General features: G+C 42.6%; 2 protein-coding genes and 1 long non-coding RNA gene across 14 annotated transcripts in view; all 3 read left to right on the top strand.

The window, feature by feature from the left end:
• UBXN2A (UBX domain protein 2A) overlaps positions 1-22,197 on the top strand; it is a 43,166-nt gene extending 20,969 nt beyond the window's left edge. For 6 of the 10 annotated variants that reach the window (XM_065587594.1, XM_005297333.5, XM_005297334.5 and 3 more), the window contains 4 exons: positions 8,855-8,964; positions 11,466-11,600; positions 17,687-17,848; positions 20,902-22,197. In XM_065587594.1, the coding sequence (XP_065443666.1) occupies positions 8,855-8,964; positions 11,466-11,600; positions 17,687-17,848; positions 20,902-21,091 (597 nt within the window). In that variant the 3' untranslated portion in view covers positions 21,092-22,197. Of the gene's footprint in view, positions 1-8,854; positions 8,969-11,465; positions 11,601-17,686; positions 17,849-20,901 lie in introns of all 10 variants that reach the window. The other 4 variants (XM_065587596.1, XM_065587597.1, XM_065587593.1 and 1 more) reach the window with 2 other exon arrangements.
• Positions 505-1,882, top strand: LOC135982174 (uncharacterized). The gene is made up of 2 exons (XR_010599377.1): positions 505-640; positions 1,753-1,882. It is a non-coding gene; the product is annotated as an uncharacterized LOC135982174 (long non-coding RNA).
• A 1,084-nt stretch (positions 22,198-23,281) lies between the features above and the next one.
• MFSD2B (MFSD2 lysolipid transporter B, sphingolipid) overlaps positions 23,282-27,455 on the top strand; it is a 66,222-nt gene continuing 62,048 nt past the window's right edge. For all 3 annotated transcript variants that reach the window (XM_005297405.4, XM_042848680.2, XM_065587590.1), the window contains exon 1: positions 23,282-26,531. In XM_005297405.4, the coding sequence (XP_005297462.1) occupies positions 26,409-26,531 (123 nt within the window). In that variant the 5' untranslated portion in view covers positions 23,282-26,408. The remainder of the gene's footprint in view (positions 26,532-27,455) is intronic.

Below are 27,455 nucleotides of genomic sequence, written 5' to 3'. Positions count from 1 at the left end.
CCAATAATAACTACCAAGCAGACTTCCATGTGGAAATCATCTGGTTAGCTAGGAGAACTTGACATTGAGACCAAATCCTGTGGAACTGGAGTAATGAACCCTTTATTCTCAAGAATGATGGAAAAGCATGCAGAAGAGCATCCCCATGGCAGTGTATAGCAGAGAGGAATATGCAACGCAAGGTTTTGATGTTGGACAGAGGTGACAGTGCCATAATGTCTTATATGTGTTCCTCCAAAATGTATTGAGCTTATTTTATGGTGTTCCTAAACTAGTTGAACACTTCACTATGCTAATGAGAATATTAGTGAAGTCTTCGCACATTCTAATTTTAAAAAGTAATAATTCAGTACTAACTGGGATTCTAAAAGTCTATTGGTCAGTTTTGGGCTACTTAAGTGTCTGGGAAAACTGGTTAAAGTAACAACTGTAGTGAAATCAATGTAAGAGTGTCCACTGCAAGGATTTAGCTGAATCAGTTTGTACACTGATTAAATAGGTACAATTTATTTTTGGGTAGATAAGGCCTAAATGGACAGTGAGCAGATGAGAAATGAGATGTGACAGTGGGATGCTTGGCACTGGTCTGTAGCTCTGTGTCTTTCTCTCACACTCCCTATTGTTGCATGGGGATTGGGAGGTGTAGTAGTTCCGGGGTGGGGCTCGTCCCTTCCTGGGGTGCCTGAAAGCCAGGCCGCCCCGCTACAAAGCGAATAACAGTTAAGGCCCTGACCTTTGGGTAGGGGCTAAGCACACAATTGACAGTTCAGAGTTCAGGCCCCTATGCAGGGACTGAGCACACAATTGACAGTTCAGAGTTCAGGCCCCTATGCAGGGACTGAGCACACAATTAACAGTTCAGAGCTCAGGCCCTTATGCAGGGACTGAGCACACAATTAACAGTTCAGAGCTCAGGCCCTTATGCAGGGACTGAGCACACAATTAACAGTTCAGAGCTCAGGCCCTGGGTCAGGGCGGGGCAGCACACCAATAGTCAGTCAGTGGCCCAGGCCTTGTAGCAGGGGCTGGGTCAGTTTGGGTTAGCCCAGGCCCTAGGTCAGGGCGGGGCAGCCAACAGATAGTCGGTCAGGGGCCCAGGCCCCTTGGACAAGGAGGAGGAGGAGAGACTGCCACCCAGCGTGGGGTGGCGGGGGGGGGGGGGGAAAACACAGGCCCACCCACTCCACTGTGTTCCAGCCCGGGGCCCTATCCGCAGCAGTCCGTCTGCCACGCAGTCAGTGGGGATCCTGACCGCAACACACTGACATGGGTTCGGGGTCTGCTATCCCCGGGCCACTTCCCATCTCCTCCTCCATGGGTACCTGCTCCTCCTGAGTTCCGTCTGCTGGGTCGCAGATCATAGGCTCCTCCGGGCCCCAAGCACCAGGTAGGTCTGTCGCTCCCTCTGGGCCCTCGGCGGGGGGAAGCTCAGACCGCTCCTCAGGATACCGGGCTCTCGGCAGGCTCGGCCAGTCCTCCTCAGGATACCGGGCTCTCGGCAGGCTCGGCCAGTCCTCCTCAGGATACCGGGCTCTCGGCAGGCTCAGGTCCGTGGGAGCTCGGGCACCAGCATCTGTCCTCTCCCGCTGCCGGCCAGCTACTGAGCGCTGGGGCCTGGCCTTTATACTTCCTGTCCCGCCCCTTGACTTCCGGGGGGCGGGGACAGGCCGCGGTGGCTCCGCCCACTCTGGCGGCTTTTCTGGCTCATCGCTTCCTGGGGCGCCTGGAAGCCAGGCCGCCCCGCTACAGGAGGGACAGGAGTTAATAGGCTTTTTGGACTAAGGACATTCCAAGGAAGAATTTGGAGGAGGCAAGGGTCTTGCTACTGTACCTTCACATGTAAAAAAGTATTTGTAAAGGAGTATAATTTGGCTGGGTGCCCTACTCTCTTTAGGTGGAGCGTGCCCACTGCTCGAAGGCAAGCGTTAGCTACCACCAATTTGGTAAACTTAATGTACCCTCTCTACACACATTTTCCCTCCACCAATCATACACCATTTGAATGCCTATTATGTCTACTTTGATGTGAGGGATTATGTTGTTCCGTTACCATAGAAACGGGGATAAACAATGACACCATCAGTATGTCTAAATATTTGCATTCATTCCTGTTTTATGACTGTATTATTTCAAGACATAAAACTGGATTTCTTTGGAACCTCAAAGCATCACAACAGCTATCTAAAGGGTAAAACAAAATCTAATACATTTGTACAGGTATCATTGAAATGTAATAGCGCTGGTGATATTTTTAGTCAACATCACTATCATCTTATTCATCAGCATGACTCTGTCAAAACTGTGTGGGTTACCACACTCTTCATTGAATTGGCATGTACACAGTTCTGTGCAGTAAAGATTGTTCTAACTACAGACACCATTGATTATGATGTGTCCCCCAACTGGTACAGGCACAAATAAGGTCTTGTAGAAACTCAGATGCCATTAGGCCCTTGAAGAATACAGGAAGTAGTTCTTCATCCATATTTTTCCATCCATGTTGCAAGGGTAATCCAATATCTGGTTTACCTGTGTGCAAAGAAATCCAAATCGTTGTTTGTTCAAGATGCTCTTTTGATATGCTCTTCAAAACTCCCCTCATGTGGTGGGAGTTTGGCCACGACTTGTCCTTTTTGATGCCTAGATTGAGGTTTAAGCAATTCAGGTCTCTATGGGTCTTTGATTTCTCGCTCTTGTCATAGAGCACTGCACCAACCATTTGTTCATTTGAAAGCTATTCATCAGGCTCACTTGCCAGAAGAACATCCACAAAACATTTGGATGACTTAAATTCCTGCTGCAGATTACTAGCAGCTTGAATAGCATCAGCTAAGTTTATTGTGCTGCATAAAACAATCGTAGACTCACTTTGTCCTTGCTGTGCATGGAATGAATTTGCAGAAACAGTGGTGGTGGTTTTTTTTTTTTTTTTTTTTTTTTTTTTCTCCTTTTTTCTAAACTTGCTGGTAATTTGCTATTGGACTAGCTTGCGGTTTCTACATCTGAGGAAAGTAGGGTTTTATACCTCTGTAGCAGCTTGAACAGAAGGACCTTCTTGTACATAACATGCAGATAATGATCTTATCAGCTCATTGACTCTTCAGTGTCATAAGGTGACTATTGTTACAGTGTAACTAGATGGTTTGCGTTAAGATTAATTTTACTCAAGTAGGAAGAAAGGCCATGTTGAGTGATTTAAACTGCATCCTTTGCAATTAAGTCTTCTGCACGTCATCTCGTCTTTGAAGTGCTGCCTCTTTTTTATATTGGTTGCTCTCTCAAATGTTTCTATTTTATGAAGTTGTGTTGGTCCCAGGATATTGGAGAGACCAGGTGGGGTGAGGTAATATCTTTATTGGAACAGTTTCTGTTGATGAGAGAGACAAGCTTTTGAGGTTACACAGAGCTTTTCTTTAGGTCTTCATTTTCTCAACCACCTTGTCTCTATTTTATGAAGCTTTTCTTGTTTTCTCAAGCAAACAGTGTAACAGGACCAATGGCAGGAAGACCTGCTTGCTCTGGTGGCTATAGAAGCAGGTGACGAACTGTCATGCATTGCATCCCCTTCCTGTCAGTTCTTTCTCTGCTTCCACAACATATAATGCTCAGATTTAGAATCTGTTTTCTTTTCTGGTTCAATACAATTCTGACATGTGCCATGTTCTATTTGCATGTGTAGTTCTAAAAGCAACCCCTGTGATAAAGAGTTGCACATCATCTAAACTAGAAAATTAATCCAGTAGCTGCCAATACAATTAATCTCTCTTGGCTTTTGCTGCCAACACCACGGAATTCTGCCCAGTACTGGTTGCTTCGGAGAGGTTTACATTCTTTGTGTTTTTCTTGACAAATAACACACTTCTCAAAGTTTGTGGAGTCTTTTTCTCTTTAAGATGTTTGTAGCCTCCTGTCTACATATTCTATAACTGCCCTGTAGAGGTAAAATACCCAAAGTATATTGTTCGTAATGCAACACTGCTACCTCCATTTTTTTATTTTGCACAAGTATACAGGTTTGTGTTAAATTGGATAAGAGCATAAGAATGGCCTTACTGGGTCAGATCAAAGGTCCAACTAGTCCAGTATCCTGTCTTCCGACAGTGGCCAGTTCCAGGTGTCCCAGAGGGAATGAACAGAACAGGTAATCCTCAAGTGATCCATCTCCTGTCACTCATTCCCAGCTTCTGGCGAACCAAGGCTAGGGACACCATTCATGCCAATCCTGGTTAATAGCCATTAATGGACCTATCCTCCATGAATTTATCTAGTTCTTTTTTGAAACCTGTTATGGACTTGGCCTTCGTAACATCCTCGGCAAGGAGTTCCACTGACTGACTGACTGCGTTTGTGTGAAGAAATACTTTTTTATGTTTTAAACCTGCTGCCTATTAATTTAATTGGGTGACCCTTAGCTCTTGTGTTATGAGAAGTAGTAAACAACACTTCCTTATCTACTTTCTCTACACCAGTCATTTTACAGACCTCAATCATATCTCCCCTTAGCTGTCTCTTTTCCAAGCTGAAAAGTCCCAGTCTTATTAATCTCCCCTCATATGGAAGCCGTTCCATACCCCTAATCATTTTTTTCCCCTTTTCTGAACCTTTTCCAATTCTCTTTTGAGATAGGGCGACCACACGTGCACACAGTATTCAAGATGTGGACATACCATGGATTTATATAGCAGCAACATGATATTTTCTGTCCTATTTTTCTACCGTCTTCTTAATTATTCCCAGCATTCTGTTCACTTTTTTGACTGTCGCTGCACAATGGATGTTTTCAGAGAACTATCCACAATGATTCCAAGATCTTTCTTGAGTGGTAACAGCTAATTTAGACCCCATCATTTTATGTGTATAGTTGGTATTATGCTTTCCAATGTGCATTACTTTGCATTTATCAACATTAAATTTCATCTGCCATTTTGTTGCCCAGTCACCCAGTTTTGAGAGATCCTTTTGTAGCTCTTCGCAGTCTGCCTGGGTCTTAACTATCTTTAGTAATTTTGTATCATCTGCTAATTTTGCCACCTCACTGTTTACCCCTTTTTCCAGCTCATTTATGAATATATTGAATAGGACTGGTCCCAGAACAGACCCCTCGGGGACACCACCATTTACCTCTCTCCATTCTGAAAACTGACCATTTATACCTACCCTTTGTTTCCTATCTTTTAACCAGTTACCAGTCCATGAGAGGACCTTCCCACTTATCCCATGGCAGTTTACTTTGCATAAGAGCCTTTGGTGAGGGACCTTGTCAAAGGCTTTCTGAAAATCTAAAGTACACTATATCCATGGATCAGCTTGGTCCACAGGCTTGTTGACCTCCTCAAAGAACTCTACTAGATTGGTGAGGCGTGATTTCCCTTCCTAAAACCATGTTGACTCTTCCTCAGCAAATTATGTTCAACTATATGTCTGACAATATTGTTCTTTATTATAGTTTCAACCAGTTTGACCGGTACTGAAGTCAGGCTTACAGGCCTGTAGATCTGTTAGTATCAAAATTGCTATTTTTGTGTAGTCAGCATTTGACTGAATCCCAGTATGAAGCTGTGTATTATCTCTAATACTCCCCTGTGCAAAAGTGTCACTGAATTAAAAAGATAGTTTCTAGAATATTTCAAAAGCTGATATGCATGCATAGGCAATTACATATTAAAACTTTCTACCAGGCAGAGTAGATGCTACATTGTATGTACAGAATCTTACAAATGGAGAAGTATTACATTAGGAATTAACATGCAGTACAAAGTATGGGCATGCAAGCACACCTTCAGTGTGAGATTGGTCTGATCACCAAATCTCAATTGAAAATATAGAAAACTATTATTCACTTTTCAGATATGTTTACAGTTAAGAATGTGATGTGGAAACAATTCATGTTAGTATACTGCAAAATGTTGTTCGCCTTTTTTGCTAACCACCATCATTTCTGGGGAAAAAGTAGTTGCTCATGCAAGACCAATAAAAAAAATCTTTTCATACATTGTTTGGTAACTTTGACCAATAAACACCACATTAAGGTGTTGAAATGAACTTAAACAGTAAAAACTGTAATCATATTGCAGTGCTTCTAGAATTGTGCAAAAAATGACACTTTCTCAGTTTGGATACCATTGTTTCACCTTACCTACAGGCTTATGGCACCACTTGACAGCTCCACGTCATACCTCCTCTAAATGTAGATTAAAATAAGCTTTCAAATGATACATAATATTGGTGCGTGTAGGGTGAGAACTTAAAATTCCAAAAATGGCCCTTTTTTTGAAAATTGCCACATGCCTATTGTGCATGCTGCAAATTGCTATTCATCCTGTAAATAGGTTTATTTACATGGAGGTAGGAGGGGAGTCATGGGGGACGCAAAGAGGGATTCTTCTCATCAAAAAGCTTCTAAGATATGTTTGCATAACACGTACTGTGTAGGTTTGGCACACGCTTCTAATTTGACACAACTTCAAACCTAATTCACATGAATTTCCAGTTAGTTGAAAACTGATTTGAATTCTGCACTGGTACTTAATATTTTATATACTGTAAGTGTGGCCAACTGCCCAGGTACCTGTCAAGACTATTTAATTTCAGGAGACTTGGATGACCAAACACCTTTTAAAATGCCGTACATACTATCTGAAGACACTCCCGGTCAAATCCTCCTCCAAGTCTCATTGACATTGGAAAGATGCATTAGGCAGTAGTGCAAAGTCTACAAATTAGACAGGTTAAATAAGTTTTTGAAATAGTCAGATGTGCTCTGGCAATATTTTAAATGACTTGTGGATTATGAAAATTAACTCAGTATCTGTTCATGAAAGATTCTGTGTATATCTGTATCAGAGGGGTAGCTGTGTTAGTCTGAATCTGTAAAAAGCAACAGAGGGGCCTATACTTCTGTTAGTCTTAAAGGTGCCTCAGGACCCTCTGTTGCGTATATCTGGATTCCCCAGGGTATAAATTGTCTGTCTAAAGGAATTCTTTCATGACCCATACTACTTCTGATCTGGATAAAAAAATTGCTGTATGTATTCTCTCCAATACCCGTACTTTGAAAAGCCATCCAGAATAGGTAGGACAAGGCTCTAGTTGAATAAACTCCCAATAGGACATGTTAGTTCTGGTACTTGGACTTGGACTTCCAACTTGGGAGCCTGGGTTCTCAACCTGGGGATCGTCCATTGGTATCAGGCGGTTGGATTCCTCTTGCCCAACCCAAACTGCTAAATGGAAACAGAGTTCCAGAATGGGGGAGTTCTGCTATGGAAAAGTGGGTACCAGTATAGAAGAGATTGAGAGCCACTTCACTAGAGCATCCAGGTTAGCTCCTGACACTTTGAGATCTTTCATCTGAGCATCATGAAATCCCTAAAGCTGCCTGCGTAGATCATGGTACAATGGTTCCTTAACAAATTTGGGTTTGAATGGCTCTCTGGGACGGCCACAAATTCTGCAAGTCACAAACATAACAAGATGGTGTAGCACAGTGGTTCTCAAACTTTTGTACTGGTGACCCTTTCACATAGCAAGCATCTGGGTATGACCACTCCTTATAAATTAAAAAGACATTTTTATATATTTAACCATTGTAAATGCTGGAGGCAAAGCAGGGTTTGAGGTGGAGTCTGACAGCTTGCGACTCCCTCCTCCCTTCCCCCCACCCCCAATGAAATAACCTCGTGATCCCCTGAGGGATCCCGACCCCTAGTTTGAGAACCTCTGGTGTAGCAAGCAATCTCTAGCGGCTGTATTCCAGGTAGTGATGATATCTGCCAGGAGGGTCAATGAGATTCCAGTCCTGATGGCTGACGCTTTCTTATGGTTAAAGTGACTGTTTTTGTGGGTGGTTTTTTTTTTTTTTTTTTTTTTTTTTTTACATCTACATTCTAAATTTCCTCATAAAGTTGTCCGACTGATTGACTAAGACTAAAATCAGCTGGACTGCATTTTCCCTTGACTGCTAGCTTTATGTAGCTTAGCCTCTCCTGGTAGTTTAGTTGTGGAAAAAGGGTCATGTCCTCTGTAGGCAGGGCTAAAGTCTTACCTACATCTTCTAGATTTGTGGTCTATGGAGACAAGGGTAGAAGTAGATTCAGTGGATCAAGCTTTTGCATATAAAACTGTTATGAGCTTGTGGGACAATTACCAGTAAGCATAATTTTGAGTGTAAGTAACCTTTCAGTCTAATAGTCTGTGTTTATATAGCAACTCTTATCTAAAGATCTGTAAAGCACTTGACAAACATGATTCACAGTACCCCTGTTAGGAAGGTCACTGTTACTACAGATGGCAAACAGAGACCGGCTTCAAGTGGCTTGCTCAAGATTACAGAGCAAATCAGCCAGAGATGGGAATTAGCTGCAGAAATCCTGTGCTCTAACGTCTCTCTCGACTACACCTCTCAAAATTCAAGTGAAAGTAGAATGCTGAATGATGCAAAACCTAGGATTCTAGATCTAGCATTTCTCAAGATAAGAGTTGTTCGATAACTTTTTAGTGCCCACAATGTGGCATTGGGTGGAAGACTAAGATGATGTGTACAACTGGAGTAATGTGGTTGATAAAGTCTTGCCTTGTGAACTTTAACCCAAAGGCCTTTTACCATTCTGATTCTGCTTTTCAGAGGTGCAAGGTCTTCTGCTGTCAGGTCTAGAAATGAAGATATTTAGAAATTAGAAATGTCATTTTTGTCCCTTGCTGTTGCTATGCGTTGTGCTGGCACTGGCCCAAGATGGATTATAGTGAGACTTGTGCCGGTGTAATTTTCAGTCCCTTGAGTGGATGAGCTAAAATCATAAGGAGATGCTAGTATATTGAGTTGTTTTTCAATGACGTCATTGTTTTTACTTCACAGGCTGATATCATTATTAAACTATGGAAAAATGGATTTACAGTAAATGACGGTGAACTCAGAAGCTACAAAGATGTTGCAAACCAGCAGTTCTTGGATTCAATTAAAAAAGGGCAAGTGAGCTTTGTCTACTGAGCCAGATTGTGTTAATGTACATTGTACTGTAATGCTGCATGATCTTGTAGTGTATAAGCAAAGTAACTGTGTTACAACAGTTCTGTATGAATTTATACTGCTGTTGTCTAAACTGGGCATTAAGGGTATGTCTGCACTGCAGCTGGAAGGTGTGATTGCCAGCACAGGTAGACAGACTCATGCTGGCTCAGCTTGAGCTAGCACACTGAAAAATAGCAGTGTAGACGCTGTGGCACAGTTGGCAGCTCAGGTTAGTCACCTGAATCCAAGCCTGCCCCGCTCCCTGGGTCTGAGCCCGGGCTGCTAGCCCAAGCCGCTGCCTGTGCTGAAACGTCTACCCTGCTATCTTTACCATGTTAAACTTGTGCTAGCTCAGCTTAAGCTATCTACCTATGCTGGGAATCGCACCTCCCAGTTGCAGTGAAACCTAATCTAATGCCTGGTCTACACCTACAAGTTAAATTGACCTAGCTATATTGCCCAGGGCTTTGAAAAATTGTGTGCCCTGTGCGACATAGTTAGGTTGACCCTAGATACAACCCCCGTTGTAGATGTATATAGGAAGAGTTCTGTTGACCCAGCTACCACCTCTCAGAGAGGTGAATTAAGTACACCTCTACCCTGATATAACGTGAACCGATATAATACGGGTTCACATACAGTGCGGTAACCCCAGGGCTCCAGCAGCGGGCCTCGGGCAGTGCTTTAAAGGGCCCAGGGCTCTGGCTGCCAGCCCCTATAAATCACTGCTGGAGCCCTGCTGCCGCTACCCCGGAGTTGCGGCAGCAGGGCTCGGCCGGCGATTTAAAGGGCCCGGGCTCCCTGCAGTAGCCGGAGCCTGGCGCTCTTTAAATCACCTCTGGAGCCCTGCCGCCGCTACCCCGATATAACAGGTTTCACCTATAACGTAGTAGGGATTTTTGGCTCCCGAGGACCACATTATATCAGGGTAGAGGTGTACATTGAGGAAGAAAAAATTCTTCTGTCAATCTAGGAACCATCTACAGTACAGTGCTGCAGCACCATAGCTGTGGCACTATAGCTGCTGTAGCGTAGCTATATCCTAACACTGCAAGAATTAATGTCCCACCAATGTAGTAGCTTTTAGATGCTATGGTTACACACTCAAAAGTTCTGAAATAGACAAAACAGAGTCCATGCCTTACTCTTACTCACTGAAGATCTTACTCTAAAGGTACAATACAGAATAGAGGACACATCCAAGTGCCTGCCAGTAGTTGTGGCTGAACTACTATATGAAACTGATTGATTAACTTGAGTGTAGACCAGGCAGTACTCAAGAGGTGCTTTCATTGTGGTTGTGGATACTCAGCCTGGTCAAGTTTGAGGCATATTGGTGGGACATTTGGGAGGGGACGGGACATCTGCGACCGCTGCCCATGAATTTTTGTAAAATTTAACGTTGGTCAGGGTTTCAGTCAATTACCTCCCCCCCACACACACACACACATTAATTCACTATTTAAGCAAAATCTAAATCAAGAATTTTTTTTTTTTTTTTTTTTTTTTTTTACAGCTATATGAATTTATTTAGCCGTTGTCTTTTAAATTACAAATCTTCCTTTCCACGTTGTTTCAGGCCTAATTCAGTGTTGGCAGCACTTCAAAAACATTGTTTCATAAATATGCTATAAAATTATTCTCTGTGAATGCAACATACAAGAATATGTACTCCTATCCATAATCACAATGAGCAGCCTGTCATTAGCTGGGAAAGTACACAACTCTGAATCTATAAATACCCATATGCTGCTAGGGGAAGGCAAGGGGGGTAGGGTGGACAAGCTTATCTTCTAGTGAAATAATTACAAGCTGTAAGCTTTCAGATGGTCCCTGGAAGGTAGTTAAATGTGAATAGAATATTGCTAGCCAAACAGTGTTTATCACGAAGATCTATGATCTTTAGTGAATTACTCTATAGAAAATACTAAAATACATACCTTATTTTGCTTAGTCTGTAGTTACACCTGTTAATCAAATGGGTTTCCATATTATCTGTCTTAAAAAGGAATTCTGTGTCAAAGGTGGTTTTTATCCCGTTACCAAAGAATTAACATGCTGTAATGATGTCTAGTATTAACATTTCACAATTTTTATTAAAGATACTGGGGGTATATTTCTTAGTGTTTTGATACTTCATGATATCTTTTTTTAAACTGAACTATAGTTTACACAATACCCATGATGTGTTCTTTGCTTTTTTTAGTTTTTTCACTTCCTAGTTACCTCATAGGCATCCATTGCAAATTACTGAATTATCTCATTAGTGTGATTTACAGATTATGCTGAGTACGTGTTCGTAAAATAGTTGCAGTATCACTAACTCCTTTTGTATGGATAAGCTAGCCACATGTTAGTCAGAGCTGTGTTTCAATTTTTAGACCAAATATCATTACTGTCTTCTCATCACATGCAGAGAGCCTTATTTTAATTTTGTCCATATTGGGTTTTTTAAAAGGGAGTTGCCATTTGAGTTACAAAAGACTTTTGATGATGAGGTGGATGTGAAGGTGGAAGATAAAAAAGATGAGGTATATGTATTAAAGAAGCCAATATTTCACCCCTTTTCCGGACAAGGTTACCGGTTAGGCAGGTGAGTGGTCTGATGGGATCTATGCCTTCTGAGTGGGTTGAGGTCAGGGAATGATAACTCATATCTTCATCCTTTATATGCTATCTCTAGTAGTATTTTCTCCAATGACGCTATCCTGCCATACAAGGATTTAAATAGAAACACTGAATTTCCTCTTTAAAGACAACTATGCAAGACGCAGCCTATGAAGAAAAGGTGAATATGATATTCACTTAGAGGTTAGGACTACAAGGGGCAAGAGTATCTCGACTAAATTAGCAAATTCCTTGGTATTCAGCCATGTAATTTATCTCAGTAAAATAGTGTTTAAAATTACTTCAGACCATACATTAAACTGATTTATTTTTCTTTTTAATCCCTGTCTCTTTAGTGCAGGAATTCTAATGATAGTTTTAAAACTAGACTGAGCTTATAAACACTACAAATGGCATTGTGGTTTAGAGGATTGATCTTGAGTATAACTGCCCCAGGAGCTTCTGAATGCTAAACCCAGAGATGCCACTTGAGTGCTGATCTGGGGACCTCTCTGCCTTAGTTTCTCTATCTGTAAAATAGGGATATTGCTTACCATATGGGGGTACTGTGCAGCTTGTCAGTACAATCCTTTGATGAATGTAACTATGTATGTGCCTCTTATTTCCAATAACCAGTCTAAAAATATCCCAATTGATAACTGTTCTTGTAATTCTAAGTGAATTAGTGAGTAGGGTTACCATATTTAGCAAATAAAAAAAGAGGACCCTCCATGGGCCCTGGCCCCGCCCATTTCCCACCCCCAACCCCGCCCTAACTCCGCCCCCTCCTCCCTCCCACTCCCAGCCATGCGAAAAGGGCTGCCCGAGCGCTACCGGCTTCACGGTTTGCCGGGCAGCCCCCAGACCCTGCGCCCCCGGCTGGGCGCTTCCCCTCCCAGGCTCCAGCTGTGCTGGGGAAGCACCGGCCGGGGGCGCAGGGTCTGGGGGCTGCCCGACAAACCGTGAAGCCGGTAGCACTTGGGCTTCGGGCAGCCCCTATGCCTCCGGACCTTGCACCCCCAGCCAGGCACTTCCCCTCCCGGGCTCCGGCAGCGCAGGGTCCGGAGGCATGGGGGCTGCCCAAAGCCCGTAGCGCTCGGCTCTTAAACAGAGCCAAAGAGTCAGGGGAGGAGCAGAGCCGCCGCGGCCGGAGGTTCTGCTCCTCCCCTGACTCTTTGGCTCTGTTTAAGAGCCGAGCTGCCCGAGCGCTACCGGCTTCGGGCAGCCCCCATGCCTCCAGACCCTGCGCTGCTGGAGCCCGGGAGGGGAAGTGCCCAGCCGGCGGCTGGGGTCCAGAGGCAAGGGGGCTGCCTGAAGCCCATAGCACTTGGGCAGCTCGGCTCTTAAACGGAGCCAAAGAGTCCAGGGAGGAACAGAGCCGCCGCGGGAGGGGAAGTGCCCGGCCGGCATTTTCCTGGACATGTTCGGCTTTTTGGCAATTCCCCCCGGACGGAGGTTTGATTGCCGAAAAGCCAGACATGTCCGGGAAAAAACGGACGTATGGTAACCCTATTAGTGAGAACTCTGTGCTCCAAAATACTGTAATAAAGTAGATGGTTTTTCATGGGCCTGATTGTTAACTAAGTCCTTGCCTCAGAGTCCATAATTAACACTTGTTAATTCGATTGAAGTTATATCAATGCTCCAAATTGTTTGGTGCAAATTAAACTGCCTGTTAAAATGATGTCTGCAGATATGGAGGGAGAAATGGCAATGGCAAAACTTTGGGCAAATATGAAAGGGGCCACCAAAATTGAGATAAATAGGAAAAGCAAAATCTGGCCTGAATAGTGCTGGAATTTGATTAAATGATTGAGACAGATTGCCGTCTTAAGTGGTAAAAGGCAGGGTTGTTGAGTTATTTGTTGTGCTTTGTCATGCCTGTAGCACAGGGGTGGGCAAATTACGGCCTGCAGGCCGGATCCGGCCCACAGGATTGCCACCCCCATGGTGCCACAGGCCCCACGCCGCTTCCGGGTGTGGCATGAGGCCAGGGCAGGCATGCTGCTGCCACCCTGGAGCCGCTCCAGGTAAGTGGCACCGGGTTAGAGCCTGTATCCCGAACCTCTCCTGCACCCCAACCCCCTGCCCTGAGCCCCTGCTGCACCCCACATCCCTTCTGCACCCCAACCTGTCTGAGCCCCTTCCTGCACTCCGCACCCCCTGCCCCAGCCCCAACCCCCTGCCCCAGCCCTACATTCATGGCCCTGCATGCAGTTTTCCCACCCAGATATGGCCCTTGGGCCAAAAAGTTTGCCCACCCCTGCTATAGCAAGTAGTGATCCTGCCTTCCAACAGACAAACTAAAATCTGGAAACATAATATTCTTAAACTTCTGTGTGTTCTGTTTACTAGTTTCATACAATGAAACATTTTACCACTTGCTCAGCATTTTTGTTGTTAAGGTTTGTAAGTTAAAATGTCTTGGTTTTTTTTTTTTTTTTTTTTTTTCCTGTTAGTCGAATCAATGGTATATTGTAGCTTGTTGTCTTTGTAAAAGTAGTAAATATGATGCTAGTCTTGGAAACCTAGGCCATGCTTGGGGATGAGTGGGGTGGGTGTCACGCACTTGCTTTCATAAATTAACACTTGCTATCCTATAGAATGTTATGATTCATTAAGGCAGGTATTCATTACTACTGAGAGAGAGGGTGCTATTTTCACTGATTATAGGAAAGGACAGAATTCCTGAGGCAGATCGTGGGCTACAGCATTAATAGTCCAGGATCTGCTCCAGTGTGACTTCAGCTGCACTATAAAATTTAGGTCTGGTCTACACTAAAAAAGTTAAGTTGACCCATCTGTCTTTCAAAGATGTGAAAAATTCACATCCTTGAGCAGTGTAGTAACACCCAGTGTAGACAGAGCTAGGTCGACAAGAGAAACACTCCCATTGGCATAGGTAGTGTCTACACTGAAACGCTATTCACAGCTGCAGTATTTCAAGTGTAGACAAGCCCTTACTCTCCACACTTGCAGTTGTGTAGTTTACCAAGAGAATTTAAAAGAGAATTGTAGAAAGAACCAAACGTACAACTGGACAGTCTCCTTAAACTTGTGACTGATACACAGAGTGAGTTAAAGCTTCTTTTATTAATATCCAGCAGTCCTAATAGACATGCTACCAACACTTCTGTTGGGCTAATTCTTAGCCCCAACAATGGAAGATGTGGTAGGGCAAATATTGTAGTCCTGGCTTGGACACATCTGCCAGTGACTTCTTGAGGCAAAGTTTCTATTGAAAGATGAGATGGCAGGATTGGAACCAGTCTGTTACACTTATGCATGCATACAAATATTCAGCTGAACTACTATATTTTTTTCTTTTGTTATGCAGGAGGGCTCAATGAGACCTAGTTTTGAGTCCATTAAAATACTTTATTATTAATGGTGTAACTAATGGCTATATTATTTTTTATCGTCTGTAAGTTAGTATGCCGGTGTTGCCCTACTGTGTTTAATGGTTTTGTGATTTGTAATAGAAAAGTTTTGGTTCTGAATCTCTGTAAGCTTAAGATGTAACTTTAAAATTATATCCCAGAAATACATTAAACAAAAAGACAGACTAAAATCTCTTGTGGCAAAAGCAGATTTACCCTCTAACCTCACTAGGGTAAAACAATGTGTGTCATAAACCTTTTACCATTAGACTGGGCAAAGCACTAGAAAACTTACTTTGAGGAGCAATCTTATATTGGCAGGGGACAGATCAAAGGGTCTAATGTCTTTTGAGAATCTCGTAAATTAAAGATGAGAGAGAATGTAAAATGAACAAGCCTTTAAAAGCAATAATGTTTCTTAAAGGTAAGAAGACTTGTATTTTAGCCTCCTTTCCTGCCACTAGAGGGCTTTAAACATCAGTTTTGCAAGACGGTGATTCTAGGTACAGTACAGTAACTCCTCACTTAAAGTCGTCCTGCTTAATGTTGTTTCACTGTTACATTGCTGATCAATTAGGGAACATGCTCGTTTAAAGTTGTGCAATGCTCCCTTCTAACTTCATTTGGCAGCTACCTGCTTTGTCCACTGCTTGCAAGAAGAGCAGCCCATTGCAGCTAGCTGGTGGGGGCTGGGAACCAGGGTGGACCGGCAGCCCCCTATCAGCTCCCCGCTCCCCTAAGTTACCCGTGCAGCAGCTGCCCAGCAGGCTATCAATTGCCTGCCAGCAGTTCAGCTGTCCCTCCCCCCACTGCCCTGTGCTGCTCCTGTCCTCTGCCTTGGAGCTGCTCCCCGAGACTCCTGCTTGCTGTGCAGGGGGGGGAGAAGGAGAGAGGGGCTGTTAGGGTGTCCCCCTCCCCCCTGCACCCTGCTTACCCTATCTTCCATAAAGCAGGGAGGGACACACAACAGGGCTCAGGATGGAGGGAGCTCTCTGGCAGCAGCTGCAGTCTCAGCAAGCTGACCTAATTTAACAAGACAGGGTACTTAAGAGGGTACTTAAAGGGGAAATGCGCATCTCTCTCACACACAGGGTGTGTGTCGGAGTCTGCAATGCAGTCTCCCTTCCCTCCATTCCTGCTGCCTTGTGTGAGGGCTCAGCCAATTTCTAGTTCATCATTTAGCAGTAAGGCATTCCCTGGGAAATATCCCACCTTCTGACTCCTCCATCTCAGCCAAGCTTCACAATCATCATCACTGTGTACCAGTATTAAATTGTTTAAAACTTAGTGTGTGTGTCTTTTGTCTGGTGAAAAAAATTTCCCTGGAACCTACCCCCTCATTTACATTAATTCTTATGGGGAAATTGGATTTGCTTAACATCGTTTCGCTCAAAGTCACATTTTTCAGGAACATAACTACAATGTTAAGTGAGGAGTTACTGTACAGGAATACACTTTAAAAAGCTAACAGCCTAGTTTTCACTTATTCCCCATACTTGGATAAACATTTGGCAGCTCTGAAGTATTTTTTCTGCAGTAGAACTAGCTGCTCTAATAATCAGTTATAAGGTGTCAAAAATGGCTTCTCAATCATATTTTCGCGAGACAGTTGACCACTTCATACATGGGTAGCTGAAGTTGCCCATTGTTAGATTTAGATGTATTTCTGTTTTCCCTCAATGCTGCACATGCAACATTTATTTTTGTGGTCTGGAAAACCATTGTAGTTTAATTAGGTGCTTTTAAGGTTAAGCAAGAGGAACAAAAGAGCAGGATATGAGAAAAGAGACTAGAAAGGTGGATTAGAACTGATAGATGACTGCTGACAAGTGATTTTAATACTGATTTTGAATGATCAAATTAACCTGTAAGACTTTTTGGTTTTCCATTGTACCTCTGTGTTTTACCTAAACCTAAATATTTGTAGTCTAAGTGCAATACATCTCTGATCGGCATTACATGTTGTTGTAATCTATCAGCCATGATACAATTTAAAAAGTTAGACCACATAAACAGAGGAAGCCATATTTAACCTTTAATATCTAAAATTATTACATTGGACCACTTATTGCAAGTATGTTTATAATTTATAAGATTTAGGACTAGCCTTTATTTCAGTGTTTAGAGATTTATTCTACCACCCTTAGAACACAGTACACATCACTAATGGGTGATGTGTAATCTATTTTTTATGTTTTATAAAAAGGTAAGTACCGCACACATCACAGTTAAGCCCTCCAACAAATTACCGTTAGCCTGCAAATTCTTCAGTCAAACTCCTGAAAGTGTTACTTTATTTCCTCTCAGTGAAGGAGACATAGGCAACGGAACATCAAGTCCTGTTGTTTAGGCATTTAATTCTACATCTTATCTTTATCACTTAAATATCTCTCTCAATCTCTTAAATAATTATTTAAAATAGTCTTCATTTTCATTAACAGAAATAGGATCTTCTCTCCCTTAACATCATGTTTGAAGCTGTCAAGTTGAAGAGTTGTTGCATCTCTCTAGTAAAGCCTCAACCTCAATTTGTATTCCTAGGCTTGCTGCACATGAGCTGTTAGTACACTCTGACAGGATTTAGAACCTCCTAGAAATGTTTCAGTTCAGTCAAAAAAATAGATGTGGTAATGACTGCTCTAGCTTATGATTTTATGTGGATTGCATAATCTTGTTTGGCTCTTCTTTCCAGTGCGACTCCAAGAATAATTTCTAAAGTGAAAAAGGACCTTGAAGCTGAGAACAAAAGGCCTCTTCCTTCAGTAACGCTAAGCAATTTGGAACCAGTCACTAATATCCAGATCTGGTTAGCAGATGGGGAAAGGATAGTACAAAAGTTTAATGTTTCTCATAGGTAAGATTATCTTATCACTGTCCTATATAGGCACTGGAGGTGACTATCCCATTAACCCTTTTACATTAACATGTCTAGAAATTCTGTAAGTACTTATTTGACCCCTCATCATCTGAGTTCCTCTGAGTTACACAAAAATAAAAATGACTTTTTTTTGTCCTTCCAAGCCTGTAGGATAAACCGATCAAATTCCGTGTGTACCCGTGTGCAGCAGAAGGGAAAACAAAATGTAACTGCCAATGAATATAACAGACTGCCAAGTTAATTGATCAAGATCTGCATAATACCAATTTATCAAGGCATAACTGTTGGATTTTTGTCATTTTACTGGGAGTTAAGTGTTTTTGAGGAGTCTATAATTCCTTGATGCAGGTTCTGTTATAGGGGATCTTTTAGGGGCAGTACAGACTTCTATTGTTTTGTTTTAGTTTATCTTTTTTGTACAGCTCATTTATTTTTAAGACCATTGGTCTTCAAAAAGACAAGTGTCTTCCAGGAAGTTCCTCCAAAGAATTTGTATGAGAAACTCACTAATAAAAGCAGTTGATTGCTCATGGCTGGGATTAAACACTAGTGGCAGGTGAGGCTGGGCGGACAGCATGACAGACCTGAGGGCTTGAAAAATCCACTTGCCTGGGAAATAGAAAACACTCCCTGGTAAATGCCATCAATGTTTAAGTGCGTACGCTTTCACTCTTTAAAATCAAGTAAATTTTTCTAGCCCTTATGGCTGCAGAGAGAACCTTCCAGATATGAACTTATTCTAACCTAGTGTCTGCAGGCTGAGGAAGAGGATTCAGAGCCACTGCTCCTAGCTTTCCTAAGCATCAGCAGAGGTGAAAAGGACCAGAATCCTCATCAACTTTCATTGCTGCTATTGAGAACCCTGTGGGCAGCAATGATCTGGGCAGATTCAAATTGATTGTGTTGCTGAGGCAATCCGTTTCTGGGCCAACCTCAGCAGCAGAGGCTGGAAGGGAGAGGTAGAGGAGCAGAAATGCACACCCTACAAAGCAGCCAGGAAACTGAGGAAGAAGAACAGTAGTGGAAACCTCATCCACCCTTAAGCTTATGCCCAAATAAATCTGTTAGTCTTTAAGATGCCACCAGACTCCTTGTTGTTTTTGTAGATCCAGACTAACACGGCTACTCCCTGATGCTTGTCATCCACCCTTCATCAGCTGGGAGGTTGAGGTAAAGGGTGAAAAACAGGAGATAATGTTTCTCGTCTCTCTCAGCAGTCAAGGGGAGTTATGGGAGGTGATCCAGATTTTAAGAACAGGAGTACTTGTGACATCTTAAGAGAGACCCCTGAGCAGGGTCCAAGGTCAGAACGCTGGTGGAATCCCAGCATCCTGCAGGGGGGAGAGCACTCATCTAGGTGTCTGTCCTGACAGTGTGGGTGGAACACTTCAAACCAGTCTGTGGCTAATATGTCTACTGGGTGTCTAGTAAAACTTCCAAGCCCTGCAATTGACTGTGATAAGGCAGTAGTTCAGTGTACACACTTTTTTTTTAGGGGAAAGTAGGATCAACTACTAAAGGAGATTGGGTTGAAGAACTAAAACCTTCAGTGACCTTTCCTATAATTTACTATGCTGATAGCACTACTGTAATATATAGAATGAAGATCTTGTGCTATATGTCTCTCTGAAGCGATTAAAGTGACCATAAAGCTTATCTTCAACACCAGTTCAGGTTGTATTTCTCTCTAGTACACTGTATATTGGTTTATATCCAGTCAGGATGGCAGACTAAGGAAGACTTAGCAGTTGCAGGCTGTCTCTGAATTCAACAAGATACTAGAGGTCTGCGAGGATCCATTTGTTAGTATTCACTGTCTCTAAAGGTCTCTAAAGTCGTATAATCCAAATAAGTCCATTACTATAGTGGATCCTTCTTATTAATGAGGGGTGCATTTGCATTTTGATTATTAAACCCATTATTGGAGGGCTCAATATTTTTCCTATTCCAAAATGAATAGGATTAAAATTCTTAATATAAATTTTCATCCTAGTGCAAATAGATGCATCTTAAAAGTTCTTCAGACCAGTCTTATCTGACAAATTTGTACTTGTTATGAGTAGAACAGCCCCTTTCACATAACCATATTGTCAGAAAACATTTAAAACAGTTACACCTGTAACGCAACCCAGTATAACATGAATTCGGATATAACGCAGTAAAGCAGCGCTCTGGGGGGGCAGGGCTGTGCACTCCGGTGGATCAAAGCAAGTTCGATATAACGTGGTTTCACCTATAACGGAGTAAGATTTTTTTGGCTCCCGAGGACAGCGTTATATCGGGGTAGAGGTGTACTCTATCATAACTTGTATTTGTGCTAGTGCACCAGTGAGCTTCTGTGGTCTGTTGTACATATACATGCACTGTATTTAAAATTTTCTTTTTTATAGAAATGTTAAGGCAAATTCAAGGGACTTGTCTTTATGGTGCTATGATATCCTTAACCATTATTATCATAAACATGTTTTTTCATTGGCAGTCCAGAAAAAGGCTTAAAGCACTCTCTAGTATATGTACTGCTGTGCTTGGGTTAAGGTTTGAGTTAAGAAAAAACCATTGTGCTTCTGACCTTAAATAGTTAAAGTCTAAATTCCACAACTTCCATATCTAACATTAATGTAGTTCTGGTGAAGGGTCCCAGGGCACATGCCTGAAGTCACAGAGCAGGTAGAATTTCAGGGTATTTTATGTGCAGAATTAAGGAGAAACCAGAATGAAGGCACTAAAGAATTTGTAGTGTTCAGCTAGCATGCCAGTTGCTGAGTCATAGTGAGTGCTGTGGGAATGTGTTGTGTAGGTTACCTATAGGGGTTTATTGCAACTCGTGGCTGCAAAGAAGAATATGTATAATATAGAAAAATTAGTTCCACTAGCTGTGCAAGAATCGTACTTTGGAAACTGCCACAGAGCCTGCATAAGTGCTGCATGGAGTGCATGACTTGTGCTCAACCCCCACACCTCTTGAAAACAATTGACTCAAATACTTAGAAGCATTGTAACTTGCTGGGTTTTTTTTTTTTCCTTTTCAGAATAAGCCATGTCAGAGACTTCATAACAAAATATCAAGGATCGCAGGGAAGTGTTCCCTTCAGCCTGACCACATCTCTTCCTTTCCTAGAGCTGCTGGATGAGACTCTCACTCTGGAGGAAGCTAATTTGCAAAACGCTGTTATCGTTCAGAGACTTCAGAAAACTGAGCCTTTCAGAAGTTTTTCATAGTCTTTTTGGTTTTAAGAGTACCTTGATTATGATAGTAGAACTGCTGCTACAAGTAATGGCCAAAAAAACATAAAGACTTACCCGAACAAATTAGCTTTCAACTCACCAAAAGGCTACATATAAGTTGAACTAAACTAGACAAAACCAAAAAAAACCTGAACAGCAATATCTGGATGCACTGTATCATCTCCACAAAGCTGCACTCTTCTTAAAGAGCAAAATGTGTGTGTTGTGCTGTAGTTTGAGGTATTTTCTAAGCATTTCAGTGTTTGGAGACCGGCAATAATGAAGCAGAGGTCACCTAGTAAGACAGGGCCCATCATCTAAGTTCCTCCTAGCTAGAAAGCACTGATGGCCTTTTAAAGGGATGTTTGGGTTAAAATCATGATTCTAAAAGACTTGTGTTACTAACAGCAATTTAAGTGAAAATTAAGTCTAATTTAATAGTTTTATTTTTTTCACTTCAGTTTGGACAGTGAAACTAAACCATTTGGTTTCATTCCTGTTTCTATCAGTCAATTTCAGGTTGTGATTCTCTTACACGAACGTTTAGATTACAGATGCTTCAATGACAGACTTGCATTTAAACACTTTTCACTGTTTCCATAGAAACTCTTATTTTAAAGAAATCATGAAAAGCTACTGCAATTAAGTTTAACAAAATCTAAATTTTGGGACTTCCCTTTCAAAGCCTGTATTACACTTGTGCACGTGAGAAATCTCAAGACAAGAATGAGTTGGCTCCATTGCATACTGTACATGAGGTATTACATCATAAACTCCTGAGGTTTGCTTTTCCTAATGGTTGAATTAGCTGCTTGCCTCACTGGCAGCTCTGTTCCCATCCCCAAGACATGGAATGTCATAACAGGTGTGCTTTGAACTACATGTGCCACTAGCAGCATGATCCATTCTGAACCATGCAAGACACAAGCATGACACGCAGAGCTGGTAGATGGAAGATGGTTATAGAGAAATATTATAGTGAAAATACAAACCATCTATGCCAAATTGCCAGCTACGGGCAGAGCTAATTTGCACATGTAAGTCTTCCAATAACCTTTTAAAACCCTTATTTGGCAATAAAGCTATTTCCTGCTCCTCTATTCATTTGTTTGTTCTTTATATCAGTCCTCACTTTCTGTTTGTTTGGTTTATTTTGCAACTTACAAAATATGCCCATCGTCCGCTTTTAATTCATGTCCCATGGCCAATTACAATTAGTGTGCCATACAATACCTGTTGAGAAACCAATATAAGGACTGTAGATGTGGATTTTTTTTCCCCCCCCATGGATCCTTCAATGAAGAGTAACTGGTTTTGTGCTGCATTCAAAAGGGGAAATTGTTTGGTTTAATACTTTTATTCACTACAGTTAAGTGAGAGGGTTTGGTTTTTTTGACGGAAATATAAGATTACGGCATTGCAGTGACCTTAGTTCTGCATAAATCCAAGAATTCTTGAACCCTGGATGACCTGCTTTTTTTTGCTACATCACCCATACTGAGGTGTGTGAAGCTGTCCAGACAACGTGAGTGGTATGGTTTGAAATTTAGCTTCCAAATACTCATTCAATGGAGAGTCAGGTTAAACAAATGTATCTTTAAAAATTACCTTTTTTTTTTTTTTTTTAAACAAATTTATTTTGTACCACTTAATGAAGTTAATTACTTGCTCTTCATTCAGCTTGGATAACACAAATGTATGTCTCAGTTTTGCTTACTGTTAATTTCACTTGCTGACTCCTGTTAGCACACACAGCACATGGAATGTTCAGTTGCAAGCATTCTCTTTTTGACCCTGATGCTAGTAAGGGTTCTAAAACCACTCTCCTTTCATTTTCTAACAAAATGGAATTTTGGATGCAAAATATCCTAATAATTCCAATCCTGATAAGAACTGTGCAGGGATAGCTTAGTGGTTTGAGCATTGGCCTACTAAACCCAGGGTTGTGAGCTCAATCCTTGAGGGGGCCACTTAAGGATCTGGGGCAAAATCAGTACTTGGTCCTGTTAGTGAAGGCAGGGGGCTGGACTCGATGACCTTTCAGGGTCCCTTCCAGTTCTAGGAGATAGGTATCTCTCTCTCTCTATATATATATATATATATATAAAATGGAGAGAGAGAGAGAGATCTCTCTCTATCTCCTAGAACTGGAAGGTAGGTGTGTGTGTGTGTGTATGGTTTTTTTTTTTTTTTTTTTTTTTTTTACAGGGGGAGGGATAGCTCAGTGGCTTGAGCATTGTCCTGATATACCTAGCATTGTGAGTTCAATCCTTGAAGTGGCCATTTTGGGATCTGGGGCAAAAATCTGTTTGGGGATTGGTCCTGCTTTGAGCAGGGGGTTGGACTAGATGACCTCCTAAGGTCCTTTCCAAGCCTGATATTCTATGAAATCAGGTGCACTCCTTTAAAATAAAAAATAGTGAGTACAGTAGACACAGGATTATCAAATTAAATGCATTTGAATCTCTAATGTAGAACTGTATAGGAAAATGCATGCATTTGATTATAAGAGGTCAATGTTCTATTACATAGAACGTGCATGACACCTCTAAATAGCAGTATCCTGCTCCTGCATGTGTATAGTACAATAAAAGATATGAAATATCTTCTGTTGGTGAAAGAGACAAGCTTCTGAGTTCCTCAGGTTAAGGAAAGGAAATAGATATGCAATATAGACATTTAGTAAGAAGAGTTAGTGCAACACAATTTAAGTACACAAAATCAGATTAAATGTAGGCAGTTGTTCTTTCCAAAAACATGCTAATAGGGTAAGGAGCTGTGTATATAACTATTTTGCAATATTTGTTCACTTTTATGCTACCACTCCCTACAAAGACCAGAATATCTGTTTGGTTACTGGCTCTGTGATGGATTATAATCTGCATTTTCTTGAAACTATGATTGTAGCTGCAGTTGCAAAAAAGACTTTTAATAGTACACATGTGATGGTTGTTTGTGAATCCAAAGCCTTAACATAATTTGGAAAGTCAAAATGGCCTAGAGCAAAGTGACTGAAAGATACTCTAACCTCTCTCCCCTCTGCAACAAAGGTACAATTTAAGCAAGAAACTGAAAATGAGGTCAGACACCTGCATTTGTGTATTATTCCCCTGCTTCTGTATTTCAACACCTGGAAACACTTTAAAACTAAATTAGAAATTGCTTCATGTGCTGGGTTAAAAAAGTCCTTTTTTTTTTTTTTTAATGGGGCACTCGACTTTTGCTTAGTTTAGCCTGTTTCTAGAACAACCTTTGGATTAAGGTTAACAAGTGAGAAATGCTGGTGGAGTGGCTCAAATAAAGACTAGTTAAATTTACCATCTGTTATAAACCGCCAGTGCAAGGAATTTTAAGGGCCTGATCCAAAGCCCCTTGAAAAAACTTCTGTTGCCTTCAATGGATTTTGAACCAGAATCTAAATATGAAACTGAAATTGTAGCCTAAACTTGACTGGGTGAATGAAAAATAAATCATACTGTCTGAAATTATACTGGCCTGTCTAGGTAGTTCTTTGAAATGCCTAGTTCTTTAGATCATAAAAATTTGCTACTACAAGCATTTTTGGCAATATAGGTTGCAGAGGGAGTGAATAGCAAACATTATTGCTTAGTTTGCTTGACTGTTCTGAAGCTAGGGAGCCCCTGTTTAGAGAATTCAATTAAATAATTACAGTAGTTGAGCTGTTAAAAATCAGTCTGGCCACCAGGTGCTGCACCTGTGGACTGGTTTATAAATATTTCTGGGGGAAAGAAGTCCCTATTTTATTAATTCTAAAAAAGGGTGAAAAAGTGAGCCTTACGCTGCATCTGCAACCTGAAGTTCTTTCAAAATAACTAATCCACTCCAAGGCTCCAGTTGGAGGAACTATTGCAAAGCTTTGCTAATCAATACATTTAGTTTCATGCCCAAAGCAGAAAGATTATTCCTTTGCCCCTTGGGGAGCAAAATTGGTTATAGAAAATGTGTTGTACAGAAACAAAATAAGTAACTCGAAAAGCACCCTCACCCTCGGCGTAATAGCGTTGATATGGCGCTAAAACACCCATGCCAAGTTTCAGCCTTCGGTGACTATTTTTGATTGTCCAATTGCTCGAAAACAAGTGTGCTGACAGACATCTGCTGTGTTAGAGCCAACTAAAAAGCCACCTTGTAATTAACAATGGTGCTGTTGGATGGGTTGGTTATTTATATAAAGGCACACACTGCAGGCGTTTTTTCTTATACCTTCCTTGTGAGTGACTATGGGTCTGATCTGGCTCTTAAGTTATTTTGGTAATATGAGCCTGAGCGTTTTAAAACAATATAGGTGTGCAGGCGGCCCCCTGAAGCCCAAGTATAAAATATTTAGACTAAGCGCTAGATAATATTTGAAACTAAATTAAGGTAAACTCCGTTTGAGGGGAAAATGGAACTGGGCATTCTTATTCTCCGATCCTACGGTCAAGAGCAATTTAACCCTGGGTTCTGGCACGGCTGTGGCTACGCTACAGAGCCTAGGCAGGGGCACGTTCTCTCAGAAAAGGGTCTTTCACGTGGGACGATTTTAAAACTTGTACTTAAACAAATACGGGGCGGGCAGCGCCGAAGACGCACGAGATGAAATTGAAATCCAGGGTCGTGCAACCCTAACGTTGCCGTTCGTGGACAGCACTGGGATTGGGAAAGGAGTTAGCATTTCAGATCTGTGGCCCCGTCCATGTGACGGTACAGGAAATGCTGGCGCTGTACAGTCCGGCGCTCCAGTAAAATAAAGTCTGACTTTTAATTTTGCAAGTTGTTTGGAGAGAGTTTATTTATTTTTTCTTCCCTAAAGGCGAAGAACAACGCAGCGCCTTCTCCCCGTGGCTCAGGGTTTGCAGCTCTGCTGGGGAAAGTGTCCAAACAAAGTGTGCTGCTCACCGCCCTGATCCGTGCTGCGAGATGCAGCCTGGGCATCTTACAGGGGAACGACTCTGTGCATGCCAGGCAGGTGGAGGCGCCCTCCCAGCTCCGCCGCATCGGGGGTGGTTGGACACCTTTGCACTGGGGCTGCAGCAGCAGCTCCTCCTTCCCGCGCCCGGAGCATGCTAGCAGGGGGGATCTGAGTGCAGCGACCCTGCAGGGAGTCTCGGTCTCCAGCCAGTGGCGGAGCAAGAGCAGCAACCACCGAGGCTCCCCAGGGAGCTGCGGCCCTTAACTGCTTCTCCCGCGCCTCCGATGGCTGCGGAGGGGCCCCCGAGCAGCTACGAGCTCGGCCCGGCCCCGCCCCCCGGGCTGACAGGTGCTGAAAAGCCCCGCGGCGGACGGCTTGGGGGGCGGCGGCTGCTGGGGCATGGCCGGTGCTGGAGGGGACACCCCGCAGCAGGGGGACGGGCCTGGGAAAGCGGCGCCGAAGGCCACCCTTCTCCCAGAGGAGCCGCCGCAGGAACAAGCGCTCAGGCGGTCCGCAGAAGAGGTGAGCGGCTGTGACTGCCCGTCGGGTCCCCAGCATCGCCCCTCGGGGCTGCTGGGCTTGCAGTGCTCCGACCCCCTTTGCTCTAGGCCCTTTCCCCTGCCTGCACCTGAACGTGTTCGCCAGGGACCTCCCTGAGAATCTTAATTACAGTGTCCTAGAAATAATCCAGGAGCTCCGGCTCGCGGCGTGCTGTTCCCGCAACAGGGACTGGCTTGAGTGGGTTCCAGTGATCATCCTCTTTGCTGGACTCCCGCCCTGTGCAATGTGAACGAAACTCAGATAGATCCTCAATGAACGGTGACTCTTTTTTTATTTGTTTGCCCCGATGTAATTTTATTACTTTTCCTAAATTCCTGCCCCTCCAAGAATAAACTTCTTGTGTAGCAGCTTCTGAGGTAGCACCTCCTCGGGGGTATCAGAAACACTAGATGCCTCTTTGACTGAGAACTTTGTCACCAAACAGAAAGCAGCATTGGAGTGGTTTTTATGTCAGAGATATTTTATCCACTGGGATTTGAGAGAACACGATATAGATAGATAGATTAGATATGTATTCTTCTTAGCATGGATCATATTTCCCCAAGTGCTAGATATTTTCAGTGTTTGCAGTGTTGTAGCAGTGTTGGTCCCAGGATATGAGAAAGACAAGGTGAATGAGGTAATATCTTTTAGTGGACCAACTTCTGTTGGTGAAAAGGCAAGCTTTTAAGCTACACAGAGCTCTTCTTCAGATATTTTCAAAGTGTTTCCACAGAAATTTTTCACCCTTATCCCTTAATGTTGTGCTATACTCAGAATATCTTTTTTCAGGAGCAAAATGCCCAGTGTCTCTCACTCCTTGGTAATAGTTACGGGGGGGAATGGAGTAATTTTTCATCCATCTTCTTTGTGAGCACGTTTCCCCTTCAACAGAGCAAGAGTCAC

Source organism: Chrysemys picta, chromosome 3 (genome assembly GCF_011386835.1).
Source record: "Chrysemys picta bellii isolate R12L10 chromosome 3, ASM1138683v2, whole genome shotgun sequence".
Classification (NCBI taxonomy): domain Eukaryota; kingdom Metazoa; phylum Chordata; order Testudines; family Emydidae; genus Chrysemys; species Chrysemys picta.
This window is presented reverse-complemented; position numbering and strand designations above follow the sequence as displayed.